At 40.4% G+C, this 15454-nt stretch overlaps 1 protein-coding gene across 1 annotated transcript; it reads left to right on the top strand.

The window, feature by feature from the left end:
- Positions 1-15454, top strand: LOC310945022 (P-selectin-like). Its single transcript, XM_083910962.1, has 24 exons — positions 1-60; positions 179-251; positions 366-770; positions 937-1041; positions 1134-1325; positions 1483-1674; positions 1805-1993; positions 2102-2287; positions 2412-2606; positions 2733-2912; positions 3027-3159; positions 9569-9590; positions 10381-10459; positions 10541-10927; positions 11018-11125; positions 11216-11401; positions 11488-11679; positions 12432-12617; positions 12710-12895; positions 13004-13186; positions 13298-13483; positions 14281-14469; positions 14907-15041; positions 15131-15454. The coding sequence occupies exons 1-24, from the start codon at positions 58-60 to the stop codon at positions 15199-15201; spliced, it is 3963 nt and encodes a 1320-aa protein (XP_083767088.1). The 5' UTR covers positions 1-57; the 3' UTR covers positions 15202-15454.

The raw sequence follows: 15454 nt of genomic DNA, 5'->3' as shown, positions 1-15454 counted from the left end.
CAGACCAAAGAAATACTTAAAGTCTTCTGGAGGTTTTTACCACACACATCACTTAAAATGGTGAGTGCAGAGGTTTCAATTAATACAGTCTTCTTTAGGTCATGGTTTGTTTGTGCTCAGTGATGCATTTATGGTATCACTTTATTTAAACTGATCTGTTTTTACTTCATTCTTACAGGAGTTTTGCTTTGGATTACTTCAGACCCGCTCATCAAAAAACTCATGGATCAGCTTGACCTTTCTTTGCTCAAGTATGTCCATTTAATTTAACTTTACTGTCCCTAGACTTTTCTTTTTTACTACTTTCCTTGAACTCATCCTTATTACCCTACCATCTAATTAATGTCTATGTCCTCCATCCTCAGTGCTGTGCATGTGGACTAGTGTAGAGTGCTGGTCCTACTTCTACTCTAACACCACCATGAATTGGCCGCAAGCTCGAGCCTGGTGCCAGGAGCACTACACAGACATGGTGGCCATCCAGAACCAGGAGGAGATCGGGCATCTCAATGACTGGCTGCCCAGGAAACCCACCTACTACTGGATTGGGATCCGCAAGGTCAATAATGTCTGGACCTGGGTAGGAACCAACAAGACTCTGACGGCAGAGGCAACCAACTGGGCAAAGGGCGAACCAAACAATGGCAAAAATGGAAGGAGTACGGGGGTGAATGAGGACTGTGTGGAGATGTACATTAAAAGGGATATGCAGCCAGGCAAATGGAATGATGAGAGGTGCGGGAAGATGAAGACCGCTCTGTGCTACACAGGTGAGACAAAGTTGCTTATTTTAGTTGCCTTGTTTTTGTTCATGTTTGGGGAATCAATTGTTTTAACTCTTTTAAAGTATTTATGAATGGCATTAAAAAAAAGTTGTAGTAGTGGTAATAGGTAAAATAATCTATGAAAGTTATATAAAGGTACTTCTTTCCCCAGCTGCCTGTAAAAAGGACTCATGTCGCTATGGAGACTGTGTAGAAACCATCAACGACCACACATGTGCTTGCTTTGAAGGCTTTTATGGAGAGAAGTGTGAGCAAGGTAAGAAAATATAATGATTTTGTGCTTGTTTTAAGTCTCTTAAAGCAGCCAGGACTTGATATCTAATTGTGTCTTGTTTTCTTTTCTGGCAGTTGTCAAGTGTAACAAAGAGGAGGTGACCACTCCATATAAAGGAAGTGTAAATTGTATTCACAAGTATGGAAACTTCTCCTACGACTCTGTGTGCCAGTATTCCTGCGAGGAAGGATACCAGCTGAGTATGTCAAGACCCCTGAAATGCAATGCCGCGACACAGTGGTCGGAGCAGCCTCCTTCATGTGAATGTGAGTTGAGAAGTATGACAAACCTTTACAAAAAATAAATAAAGTTGTGTGATATTGACCAATGTTATTGTAGTAATCCTATTCAGAGCAACAGAATTGTATTATCACAATAATGGAGCCTTCTTTAATGCGTTTTTGATCGTCCTGTTGTCCACAGTGGTCCAGTGTCAAGAGCTGTCTCGTCCAGAGAGGGGATCCATGAAGTGCTCCCATCCTCTGGGCCCATCCAGCTACCAGTCCACCTGCGTGTTTACCTGTGATGAAGGCTATGTACTTGCTGGTTCCCCGTCTAACACTCTGCAATGTGAAGGGACAGGATTTTGGAATTCCTCACAGCCTCTTTGTGCTGGTACGCCCACATTTTCATGTTTTTTTTTATCTTGCAGGATTTTATATCACCCATTATATCCATGCTATTTTGTATTGAAGTCTGTTATGAGGCATCTGTTGACCTGTTCTTCTCCATCTCTGTTTTGCAGCTGTCCAGTGCCCTGGTCTTCCGGAGCTAGACGATGGCGTTGTCAACTGTGGAGATGATGCAGATATGAGGTTCAGCTACGGAAACACCTGCAGTTTCAGCTGCGCCCCTGGCTACCACCTGGTAGGGCCGAGCAGGGTGACATGCACATCAGCAGCTGAGTGGAGTGAGAGGATGCCTCGCTGTGAAGGTAAGAGTGCACTTTAAGCTTATTCCAACCAGCTTCTATATGAGCGTTTTTGTTTTGTGCCATTGTGACAAGCATATTAAAACACTTTTTTTTTAATTTTCCTGTTAGCCATCACTTGCCAGAATCCAGAGGGAGACGCTCACCTCATCACCCAGTGCAGTGAACCTTTGACTAAACTGCGGCCAGACTCCACCTGCAGCTTCAGCTGTGAAGAAGGCTTTGAACTGCAGGGAGCACACACCACTCAGTGTTCTGAAGAGGGACAGTGGAGTCAGGTCATACCTACCTGTAAAGGTATGGTAGCATATGTTCACATAAATCTGTGTGCTTACAACTCGTGTTTACTGCAGAGCTTTTCCACAGACTTTTTACTCTGATTCTTTGCTATGTCATGACATGTTGTCATCTTTTTTTGTAGCAATAGGATGTCCTGCTCCTGAGATCCCAGCAAGTGTCCAGATAAGCTGCAGCATTTCTGTTTCAACCATGACCCCCCATCCACTTGGTATGGTCTGCATTTTTTACTGTGATGAAGGCCATGAGCTTCAAGGTGCACGCAGCATGGAGTGTGCAAATCCAGGCCAGTGGACCTCCACACCACCAAACTGCACAGGTATACCCATTTTACCTACTCTATTTGTAATAACTACTTAATATGGATGCACGGGCTTGGGTTGTGTCACTAAAATGACATTTTCTTGATGGTTAACATTTCAATTGTTGCTGTCTTCTCCCACAGCATTGAGATGCCCGTTGCTCGAGGCTCCTGAGAATGGCCGTATCAACTGCTCAAACACTGAGCAAGTGTACAACTCACAGTGCTCCTTCACATGCAGTCAAGATTACTCATTAGACGGTCATGAGCTGTTGATCTGTGATCGTCATGGCAACTGGACTGGAGGAAAACCCTCCTGCCAAGGTAAAACAGAAAGGGAACAAATGTTAGAAGATATTTTAATACAATTTCAGATTAAAATACACATTTGAGTAAGAAAGGGCCAAATAACATTCACATTGTATTGTGTTTCCACAGCTTCCCCAGCTCCCATTACTGCCATTGCTGCTGGAGCAGCAGCAGGGGGCGCTCTGACATTATCTGGTCTGTCTCTGGCTATGTGGATCCTGAAACGACTGAAGCAGAGAGCAACCAAGTTTGAGCTAAACAGGTTAGAAGCATTCACCTCGCCTAAATCACTATTTTTACAATTGTTTATGTATTTCTTTTTTAAAGAAACACATTTGTTGAATTTGTCCTCTTGTTGAATTGCAGTTCTCATCTTCATTTGCCCTTTTTTTCTTACAGCAACTCTGACATAGAAGACCCTCCACAGCTCTACAAAAACAGCATTGACAGCCTCATATAGAACTCATATAAGGACAGTTATATATATTATGTCTAACATAACTGTATTTGAGTCCCTAGTCACAGTAATATGCAGGATATGAAGACCCTACATTAGTAGGAAACCCATAAACAGGGAAACTCAGTGTGTTAAAGTTATCTGTGGTGAGATTAGAGTTTTTGAGATGTTTTTTTGAATTCCTGATTTGCTCTGTGATGTTCAGACATGTATTTCCTCCCAAGGGGAGTTTTATATTGAACATATTGTTCTAACGCTTAATGAGCATGCTGGAAAGGTGGCTCTATTCATGTTATTGTTGTATTAAATGTTACATAACATCGTGAATGGATTGCCATGCCATTGCAGAACTGTGAATATTTTCAATATTTATGTGCTATTTATTTAACAAATGTTTATGGATTTTGAAATGCCCATTCATATTTCTGTATGTTTAAAGCAGTGCTGTTTTTTTATTCCTAATAAAACTTCAAACTATCATGCTTTTGGTCATTGATTTAAATTCAGTTATATTCAAAACACTGTATTTGAACTCGGGGGGACAATTTGCAGGGGAGAAAAGTTAATTCAAAGGAACAACTGAAAAATAAAATGCAAGGATAAGGTGTGCACAAAATATAAATTAAAAAACAAGCTGTAGAAAATAGACTGTTGAAAATAATTATAAAGCTATAAGAATTATTATGCATCTTCCAGTATCATGGACAATATCTACGGTCAAATGAAAATAAATATAGTATTGTCAGGCATGTCACTACACACTGCTACAAAAGTTCATCCAACAGGGAGAGGAACTCCAGAGCAGTCAGCTGCTGATCAGCAGTGATCTGCACACTCCTGTGAGACCAACGGTACACACACACACACACACACACACACACACACACACACACACACACACACACACACTGTGCAGGGACATTATCCTGACATTGCACAACATTGTGTGTTTTTTCAGAGGTCCAGGAAGACCTCTTGGCTGCTTTCACCTCCATCACAATAGTCATTAAAGAGATGAATAGTTGAATAACAGTGAGAGGTACTGTATGTGAGGCAGGAAGCGCGATTATCTGTTTTACAGATCATCACCTTTGTTTCTTTCACCAAAGTTTTCTGTGTCAGCACTTCAGCAGAACCACAGATCTGATATTTTTCATCCGACTGAAGGCGACAACATGGGCACTGTATTTTAAATTCACATGTCAGCAGTGTCACATTATATAATAACTGTTCAGACCTGACAAATGTTTATTCTAGCGATGAGATTAAGGCTTCATTCAATGGTACAATGTAGAGAAGGCAAGAGTGTATCAATATTTATAAAACAAAGAAAAAAGCCTATTTGTTCTCTAACAAACTTTGTAAAGGAATATATCACCTAAATAAAACGGGGTTACAGTGCTCTCATAATTAATGAAATAGACGGACTTGGCTAACTGTAAGGCATAGATCCACCCATGCAATTTAGTCAGAAATGGACAGGCGACACAATGACCTTCTCTCAGTTTGCTCAACACAATTATTAAACACGATACGCAACAGAAAGAAGGTTAATGTTACCTAAAGCTAAGACAATACAGGTCCCTCATTTTGTTAAAGCAGCATCTCCAAGTATTCCAGGAATAATTGAATTTAATTTACTATATTTTCTGTATCTTATTTTCTGTATGGGCCGTGAAGAAAGCACCATCATGTCAGGCTCTGTCAGTCTGTGTGTGTGTGTGTGTGTGTGTGTGTGTGTGTGTGTGTCTGTGTGTGTGTGTGTGTGTGTGTGTGTGTGTGTGTAAACTATTAAATAATCATAAAAAATGAATATAAACCTTGGTGAATGTAGAAATCCCTTTGGGAAAAATTGAAGAATCTCTGTTTTTCGTGTTGTGCTATTGTGTTCTGGCCAACCTGACAAGTGCAAAAACATAGTTTTAAATGAGAAGTTGGGGTCAAACCAGGTAATCAATCAGCAACGCAAACAAATTCAGTAGTGGCAGGCAAAAGGGAAAGTCCAAAAATACAAAAGAGCAGGTCAAAAACGGGAACAGGCAGGATGAGACTCAACAGAACACTGGAGTGATAGGTGAGGACACTAGACCATCTGGCCAGGAAGGCAAAAGGACTTGACCAGTATACAGTTTATACACACTAAGGGATTGATCAGTTGATGAGGAGGTGAGTATGGGGGTAGGACAGGACAGGTGAAAGGAATGAACAATTGATGCAGAGAAGGAGGGAGTGGCAGAGTCTGGAATTATTCAACTAAAGCCTGGCTGAAGTTGTGACAGTCCTTTATTCCTTGAGTCTAAATATATGAAAGCACAGGATTTAAAGTTATGCAGACAAGGATTTGTCTGCATAACTTTAAAAATCAAGTTTGCTATGAATGCTTGAGGAATTGTTATTTATAATTTTGTGTTTGGCTTAATGTTTGTTAAAAGGATGATAATTTTATTTCTCTTCATTACTTGATCGTTAATCAATGAGATTAGTTGTTCTGATTATTGTGTTTATGTTTATGTGTTAAAGTGTGTGTGACTGTATGTGTGTGCACACAGTGCTAATGGGGATCCTATTAAAGAAAGAAAAGTAAGTAAGAAAGCCGAAGTTATATATATAATTGATTGCAAAAATTGGCAAAATTATCCCTTTTTTGGGGGGACAATATTTCTTTGTGTTGGCTTCAAGATTTAATGGTGACCTCCATCGGGCTTTACTTGATTTTGACACATTTCTGTATTATTTGTGTTGGTATTCTTTTCTTGATTTTTTTCATGCGTCACTGAAAAAAACTGCCCCAATTCCACATTTACGAGAAACTAGGGGCATATCCCAAAAGATCTGTTCTTTTACAATAAGCCATTCCTTCATCACATGCATTCACTCTGTAAAGTAAACATCCAGGTATTCAATGCTGGACTGAATAGCCTAGGAGAAATATAAAAACCTGACATTGGTCCCTGCTGCAGCAAGCAAACATTCACTTACTGCACTGTTGTGGTATAATCTTTTATGTTTGATACAATTAGAAAAACTGAAAGGATCTCACTTATTTCAAACTATTTAGAAAATATATTGTTCATATATCACCAATTCTGGGTAAGCGTGTGTATTCTGTCGTTTTTCATGATGATAGTCATCAACATTTTGGCTTCTGACATTTTTTTCTTTGAACAGCCAACAGGTGTTTCTAGATCACGAAGAACGATGAAGTGGTTATTAATCCTTCTCCTTGGTGAGTATTCATTTTAATACTGAGTCAAAAAGTATAGTTGATTGTATTTAATGTGGGGAATAACATTGTGATAATATGATGAATTATTATACTAGAGCTGTCCTTTTTTTCTTTCAAAATGTATATTAGGTAGCTCCCTGGCTGAGACTACCTTGGGCTGGACATATCATTACTCAGTCAAGACCATGAACTGGACTGAGGCTCGAAAGTGGTGCGAGAAGGAGTACACAGGCATGGTGGTCATCCAAAACCAGGAAGAGAACAACTATTTGGTCTCTCAGCTGCCAAACAAAACTAAGAGTCCATATTATTGGATTGGGATCACTAAAAACCACATGAATGAACCTTGGACCTGGATAGGGAATAACAGCACGTGGATTGGTGAGCAGTCATGGGCAGCTAATGAGCCCAATAACAACCACAGCACAGAGTTTTGCGTAGAGATCTACGTGAACAATGGCCCAAACCGAGGGAAGTGGAATGATGAGAAATGCGCCCGTAAAAAATTTCCTGTGTGTTATCGAGGTATGTAAATCGGATTGGTTTTGTTACAATTTCAAAAGTACATTTGTAGTAGAGGTTGTTTTATTATTGCTCTATTTCAGCCCAATGTAATGAAACATCTTGCGGTAGAGGAAGATGCCAGGAGACCATGGAAACCATAACCTGCCTCTGTGAGCCTGGCTTCAAGGGAGACAGGTGCCAAACAGGTGAGGAGTTAGTTAGTTAACTCCGAAACTAAGAAAACAAATATTGCTAACCATACAAAGCATGCTAACTGTAACTAGGCACAACCATGTCTTGTTACAGTCGCTAAGCTGTGATTAGACAGTGGAATTTTTTTTTTTATATTATTGCCCAACTCTGCAATTCCCCTCAGCTCTATAGAGCTTTATAGTTTCTAGCGTCTAGCTTATTGTTTTCAGCCACGGCAGGAAGCTCATTATTGCAGAGCAAAGTGGAGCAGTTAACGCTAAGAGACTAAGAGACATTTCCCTCAGAAGTTGGTGGAGACCAAAAGCAGAGTGAATATAAGCCTAACATTCATCAGATGGAAACAAACACAACTCCAAATGAACGATAATTTTGTGCCGTATAAGTTGGATGTAAAAAGGAGCAAGTTTGCCATTAAGTAAAGTGGTGACAATAATATTCATATTTAAGATTCTGACATCTTATTATGTATTACAGTAACTTTCTACACAAATCTGTATGTATTTATGTGGTTTCTGTTGTGCTGCTGCAAAAAACAAATGTCCCAACTGAGAATCAATAAAGGTGTATCTGATTCTTAATTTGTAAGATGTCAGAATATCAGTATGAGGGGCCTTTTGTCCCAGATAATTAATATGTGAAGGCATACCTAAAAACTATCCTGGTCAGCAGTGTCAGGTATACACAGTATTTATATCCCATTTCTAACTCACATTCTGATGAAACCATTTTAACATAGTCATCATAAGACTCACATCTGTTTCCTCTGTTTCCTGAGGCCAGGCTGAGGATCCCATCAATATTCTGATAAAAAATACTTGCATCAGCAGTTATGCACTCTAAAAATGTATTATTTTCACAGTAGAAATCTAGCGTAAACAGTTACATAACTGCATTGCGGATAAACTTTAACCTGTTTGTCCCCCCAGCTGTGCAATGCCCGCCTCTGTCTCAGCCTGATAACGGAGACCTTAGCTGCTCAGGAGGAAACCTGACATTTGACTCAACCTGTCGACTTAAATGCTACCCAGGCTACCTGATAATAGGCTCATCGGATGTTACCTGTGGGGTCACCGGAGTCTGGAGCGGCCCAAGACCTGTTTGTGCAAGTAATTATTTGAAGTTGTTTACAAAAGGTTGAATACACCATCGTACAGTTTCTGCTGTCTCTACAAAAGTGATTCTGCTTCTGATGAATTATAAGAAGTTATCCTACTACTTCACAATAAGTATAAGGATTTTTTTATTTGAGTATTGTACTAAAGCGAGGAAGTGTGCAAGTCTCACTTGTACCAGGATTGTGCTTTTTTAATACAACCTATAACATTAGTAGTGCCATCAAGCAACCGGGGGATTTTATTATTTGTGTTGAATTTAGCTAAATTGATCTTGCACATTCATCATCCTGCACAGTGAAGTTTTAAAGCCATTGCTGAGTAAAGGTGTGTTTACACCAAGCCCCCACCACAGCGACTTCCTGGTTGATCCAATATGGAAGTGCTAAAAACTGTAGTCCGAGTGTCCACTAGGGTAGTTTGCACAATAGAGCAATTTCTCATTGAACCCAATTTTAAATAAGCCGTTTTCACAGCAAAATTAAACTATTTAAGGCCGGGTACAAAAAAGCATTCTAGTCTGCATGTTTAGGTCATATCTTCATGACAACACTGAGAGGAGTGCATTTTTTTGTACCAGGCACTTTAGTTGGAGGTTAAAGTTTATGAATAATTAGTGGCCCAGCCTCTTGAGTGACAGCTAGCCGCTGGCCCTCACTTTACCTCGGAGGTATACATCAGCCAGACAGACGTATCTCCCTCCCCCCAACGTCACATCAATGCGTGAGTACGATTGGATCAAGTTGAGATAACGGACCATGATGGAGAGGCTACGTCCACTTTTTATACAGTCTATGGTTTACACATTAGAACCCTTATGCAAATGTTTGTTAGTATGATGAGCAGCAGCAGCAGCAGCAGCAGCAGTAGTAGTAGTAGTAGTAGTAGTAGTAGTAGTTGTAGTTGAAATAGTAACTCAAAAATAAATAAGCACACTGTCAAGTATTACATGACATAAATTAATTTTCTTTTCCCAGACTATAAACAGGCTCTGTTGGCTGTAGCTGGGTGTGGAGCCTTAACAGCCCTCTGCGGCATCTGTTTTTGCTGGATGAAACGTAGAAAAAGTCAGTGTTTCTCAATCACACCTCACAGAAATACAGATGCATGTTATTGCAACAGATCTCAATAGACCTGTTTGTCTGTTAATTTCTCACAGCAAAGAGACTTGCCCAATTAAGGTCAGTGTTGAAATGTACTTCTTCAAAGCAGGTCCACCCATTTATGCAAATGTTATATGTAAAATGAACCCACATGTTACAGTTTATTGCTTCTGTTACTTAAAATGCTAAAAAAAAAAAAAAAAAAGTACTGTAAACTGTAATCTGCTTGTCATTTATAGGCTGCCTGAAGAAGCCACAAGTCCATTCTCTGAGGCACAGGGATGAAGGACAACTGGATCCTCATATATGTCTTACTAAAATATATCTATAGTGACCTAAATGCAGTTACTCGTATTAGTACAATGTTGCTAAACTTAGGCATTCAGCTGCTGCACAGGCTATATACAAGTCATTAGCTCAGTGTTTTGTCTAATATATTTTATGTTAAAGCATTGGGATGTACTGCATTAAGTGTGTGTGTATTTAATGGTTTATTATCAGATCGTGCATATGTAAACTCATGTAACAACATTAGAGATGCATTTCTGTGGTAACTTTGTTAAATATCAATTTAATTAAATAAACTCAACATGGTCATGGTGCATACTGTGTTCCCACAGTTTCTGGGTGGTAGAGCGCTTAATTTCCTGAAAGGAAGTTATGGCAAAAGTGATATTACAAAATTGGTCATTGACTCATTCCCTGAAGCACACTTAATGCCACTTTCTCATCAATCATCAGCAAAGTGGAGTAAGAACAAGACTGAGTGACTGAAGACCTGAAAATGGTAAGAAAGATCAGTACGAATGAATATGTTCATTTACACTCATATGCAATCATGAGGAAAAAAAATCTCATTTAATTTCAGATGTTTCAAGAGTCAGTTGATACAAGACAACGCCTGCATCACATGGTGCTGATAGTTGCATTCAGTGCATTTTTTCAAGGTAGGTCTGCAAAATCAGAGTCTTTCAGATTCTTCTTTTCCTGCTTCAATTTTTTCTAATTGTCCATTTACCAAAACTAAGACCTGAGCAGTGGAGGAGGAGCACAGGCATGGACCTACAACTACAGCATCAGTCCAAGCCGTAGATGGCCTGAGGCCCGTCAGTGGTGCCGGCAGCACTTCAAAGACATGGTGCCCATCCGGAACCAAGAGGAGAGTGACTTCATCAACAATCTGCTGCCGTACAACTCAAGATATTACTGGATAGGCATAGACAAAAAGGATGGAGAGTGGATCTGGGAAGAAACAAATGAGAAGGTGCCCAAAGAGGCTCAGAATTGGGCACCAGATGAGCCAGATAACATAGCAACTCAGGACTGTGTGGAGATTTACATAAAGAGGGAAAAAGAAACAGCCAAGTGGAACAATGAGAGTTGCCGCAAGAAGAAGGGAACCATCTGCTATTCTGGTAAAACATTTTCTTGGATGAACACATTTTCTGACTGCTTTAGAGTTATATTATAGCATGTGAGATCTCTCTCTCTCTCTCTGTATGTAGCCTCTTGTACATCAAATTCCTGCAGTGTCAATGCAGACTGTGTGGAGACCATAGGAAACTATACCTGCCGGTGCCATCCTGGTTTCCTGGGGTCACGCTGTGAAGAAGGTGAGCAAAATGTTGTCCTTTAAAACAGGCATAACCTTTTTCTGTAATATACTGTACCTAGCAATGTTTTTGTTTTGTCTTTTTCTTCAGCAATAACATGCAAACCCTTGCTGGATCCAGAACAAGGTTCTCACTACTGTGTCGATCCCTATGGGTCCAGTCGTTTCAACTCTTCCTGCCATTTCCAGTGTGAACTTGGTTTTCAGTTGGTGGGGGTGCCTCAACTGGTGTGCCAAGCCAGCGGAGGTTGGAACCACCCTGTTCCTCTGTGTCAAGGTTTGTCGAGTAGATATCAACAATGCCAAAACAACTGTTATTTCAGATGTCAAAGTTAACAAGGAAAATCTCACTGCCTATATCAGTTGAACAGTGTCAAGTTCTGAACCACGCCAACATCAGTGCAGGTAGTATGAACTGCAGCCACCCCATTGCACCTTACAGCTACAACTCCACCTGTGAGGTCAAGTGTGATGAAGGCTATGAGCCCAGTGGACCGGACCAAATACGATGTGACCACATCGGCCAGTGGACAGCCAGTGTCCCAGCATGCACAGGTAAAATAATTGTCATTACATTTGAGTAAGTATGTTTTAAAGATCCCATATTATGCTAATTTTCAGGCTCATACTGGTATTTTGGGTTCCATGCCTGTATTCACTCTCTGCTGAAACACTCGGTTTTAGCGCCTGTCTCTTTAAGCCCCCATAAGTGTTTTGATACTTTCACAGTATTTATATCGCACCTTGACCTGCTTAATAATAATAAAAAGACATGACAATATCATATAGAGCTTTTAAACTATATCAATAGGCTACCTTGATTAAAAATGTAGCAATTTAATGTTAATTATGACAATATCTTCTCTGATTTTTTTGTGAAATTCTCTGCAACTGCCACTCTTTAAGTAACTTCCTTTCTGTGTAATACTTGACCACTGTTAATAGATTGAAAGCCACCTTTTACTAATACTTAGCTGGCCTCAATATGAGTAGTAACATCCTGTCCAGACTGGACGGCAGATCAGATTCAGGTCACATCTGTTATCACCTTACTTCACACTCATTTATGTCTGCATTGGGAAAATAACATTGTATTTTATTGTGGGTGGTTAGTTACTGTTTCCCTTGGCTGTAAATTGTGTCAGCATAGTTATTCACCTACCTCACACTCACCCCTACCTCACACTCATGCTATGTTTATAAAAGTGGAGTCAGAATACACAGTTGTTCAAAGTGACGTATTTCTCTAAGTACATTGATTTCTATTGAGTGGACTATGTGTGATTTATATCTATATCCCACCACAGTCAAAACGTGCTCCCCTACTTTCTTTCCTGTTACGGGCAACGTGACATGTGTGGATGCTGTGGAGCCTTTCACCTTTGGCTCACAGTGTAACTTCACCTGCCAGGAAGGCTACTTCCTGACCAGAGAAAACACATTCACCTGCCTGGCGTCAGGTCAATGGAGCAACCCTGCACCTACATGCACAGGTGGGTCACAGACATTATATAAGGGCTCCCCGAAAACAACACAAGCTTCCTGACGGCGGACGAGTGACTTGTTTCTTTTTCTTATTCTCTAGTGGTACAGTGCAACAGTTTAAAAAGTCCAGCCCATGCATTCATGCAATGTCAGGACCCTCGAGGGGTGCACAGCTATGGCTCAATATGCACTGTGCACTGTGAAGAAGGATTTGATCTGATTGGCACAGACATTATGAAATGTTCTTCCCAGGGCAACTGGAGTCATGCACTTCCTGTTTGCCAGGGTATGGCCACAGATGACTAAGTCTGTTCTCATTGCTCCCTTAACTTAAAGAAATTACTCAATTCTTATATGTGTAATGATCCCTCCCTTGTCTCTGTATTTCTTCAAGCTAAGAGGTGTAACCCAATAAATCCTCCTCATGGTTCCCTATCCTGTTCTGACCCACATGACTCCTTCAGTTTTGCTTCTCTTTGCACAATTACCTGTGACGAGGGCTTTCTACTGAATGGAACCGCCAGCACTGAGTGCACCTCCCTGGGCATATGGAGTGCAGACATACCACATTGCTTGGGTAAAAAAACATGAAATAATATACAACGTCTCTATCATGATCTGTAATTTCACTCCAGTACCACTTTAACATTTCTCATTGTTCTCTCCCTCTCTCTGTTCTATTTTCCAGCTAAAAGATGTCCCAGTCTGAGCTCGTCTTCTCATGGCTCCTTATCGTGCTCAGATCCCAATGAAGAGTTCAGTTTTGGTTCTCAGTGTAGGACAATCTGTCAGGCGGGGTTTCTCCTGAATGGGACAGCTGACACTGAGTGCACTTCTCTGGGCACATGGAGCACAGACTTACCTGGTTGCTTTGGTAAAGATAACAGAGGGAAAAATATAATTCTCTTTATTATTATTATCTGTTTTACATATTCAACCAAGGAACTTGTTATTTTAACGGCTGTGGCTCAGGCAGTAGAACTGGCCCCCTTTTAATCATAAGGCTCCTCCTGGCTGCATGTCGAAGTGTCTTTGAACAAGACCCTGAACCCCAAGTTGCTCTGGCCGGAAGGCCAACACCTTGACCACTCTACCACCACTCGACCACTTTGAGTATGGAAGTGCTTTGTCTGGTGCTATTTAAATGGTATAGTTTGACTTAACATTTTTACCAAGTAAAGCTCTTAAATATATTGGTTTCTCCTTCTCCTTCATCTTCTACAGCTAAAAGATGTCCTGCTCTGAACCCTCCCTCTCATGGCTTCTTAGTCTGCTCTGATCCCTATGAAGAGTTCAGTTTTGGTTCTCGGTGCACATTGACCTGTGAGGAGGGTTTTGTCCTGAAGGGCATAGCTGACACAGAGTGCTCCTCTTTGGGCATGTGGAGTAGAGAAATGCCCTGCTGTCTGGGTAATAAATCATAATATGGGAGAGCTACACTTGGCATATATTGCCACCTGCTGGGTGCACATTACTGCACACGTATCACTTGGAATGTGGGTTTACACGTGTCCATACATTCATTTATAACTCAACACACCGGCTGTGTCATTAGCTTGTCATGTGTTGAATCAATGGTTTGGTCTTGAAGGGAATAAAAGAAGATGAAGATGAGGCTTGTTTTGTCTGATGCTGATCATATTTTTTGTTTTTATTTTTTGTAATCTACAGCACAGCCATGCCCTCTACTGGCCAAGGCTCCTCAACATGGGAGGATGAACTGCAGCCATCAATACTCCCCATTCAGCTATGGCTCCCATTGTGACTTTGAATGTGATGAGGGCTTCTGGCTGAGGGGAACACCAACTATGACATGCAACAACTCAGGCCACTGGAATCAAGATCTACCCACCTGCCAGCGTGAGTGCTCACAACACTGTCAAATGACTTTGGTCTTTCTGTTCTGGTATTCAAATAGCTGATCCAATGTGAGTAACCACAATTTCTTTAAAATACAACCTACAGCTAAGGCTGTTCGAAATTTAACATATTGAAATGCAGGGCAATCTATTAAACAGTTTGTAAGACATTTGACAAAAAATGCAAAAATCACTATTAATTTTGTGCCAATCCTTGCATGATGAAATATTTCACCGGATATGTGAAAACTTGGTGCTAGAGGGAAAGTCAGGAGATTAACACGCTCATTAGGATTCCGCTTTGAACTATGAATGCCTGTACAATCTTTCAACTGACCAATTATTAGTGATGAATGAGAGAGAGCGATGGATGATGTGCTGATCAAGAAACATGCAGTGAGGAAAAAAGCCTTGTTTTGACTGTGATCTTTCCTGTAGAAGATAAGCCATTGGGGACTGACATGCTGCTGTCTACAGGCGTAAGAGGGGTCTACATTGTCGTGACACTTGTCCTGATAGGACTGGCTTTGTTGATAATAATAATAATAATGACAATGCGATTCAAGAAAAGAGGTGCGACCTGTTTGCTAACACAATTTCACACATACAGCATGCTTTAGCACGCACAGTGTATCCATGTTGATTGTTTCTTATCTTCGCAGGAAATCCAATCATGTCTGATGCACTGGCATGGGGAGACAGAGAAAATCCAGCATTTGATTTTGACACTTGATTTTTGTAGAAAATCATTTCACATACTGCAGACTAATGCTTGCTGCTATTATTATACAGTGCTTGGTAGTTATTGTATGATACTGGTACCAAAAGATTACGTAGAGATTCACATTAAGTGTCACTTTCTAGCTTAAAATAATCCTAATCGATAATCATGCACATTTTACTTGAAAATAAAAAGAAAGTTAAGTTTGTGTGCAGCTCTTGCTGTGTCCTGCTTATATATTGCTTCATGAATAAACTATCGACAA

This window comes from Echiichthys vipera (genome assembly GCF_963691815.1).
Source record: "Echiichthys vipera genome assembly, chromosome: 3".
Lineage (NCBI taxonomy): Eukaryota > Metazoa > Chordata > Actinopteri > Perciformes > Trachinidae > Echiichthys > Echiichthys vipera.
This window is presented reverse-complemented; position numbering and strand designations above follow the sequence as displayed.

Bases quoted from the DNA above. Each gene is read 5' to 3' on its own strand.
- LOC310945022 (XM_083910962.1), top strand. The intron at 10,928-11,017 runs GTAAAACATTTT...CTCTGTATGTAG, and splicing joins GGGAACCATCTGCTATTCTG to CCTCTTGTACATCAAATTCC. The intron at 11,126-11,215 runs GTGAGCAAAATG...CTTTTTCTTCAG, and splicing joins GGGGTCACGCTGTGAAGAAG to CAATAACATGCAAACCCTTG.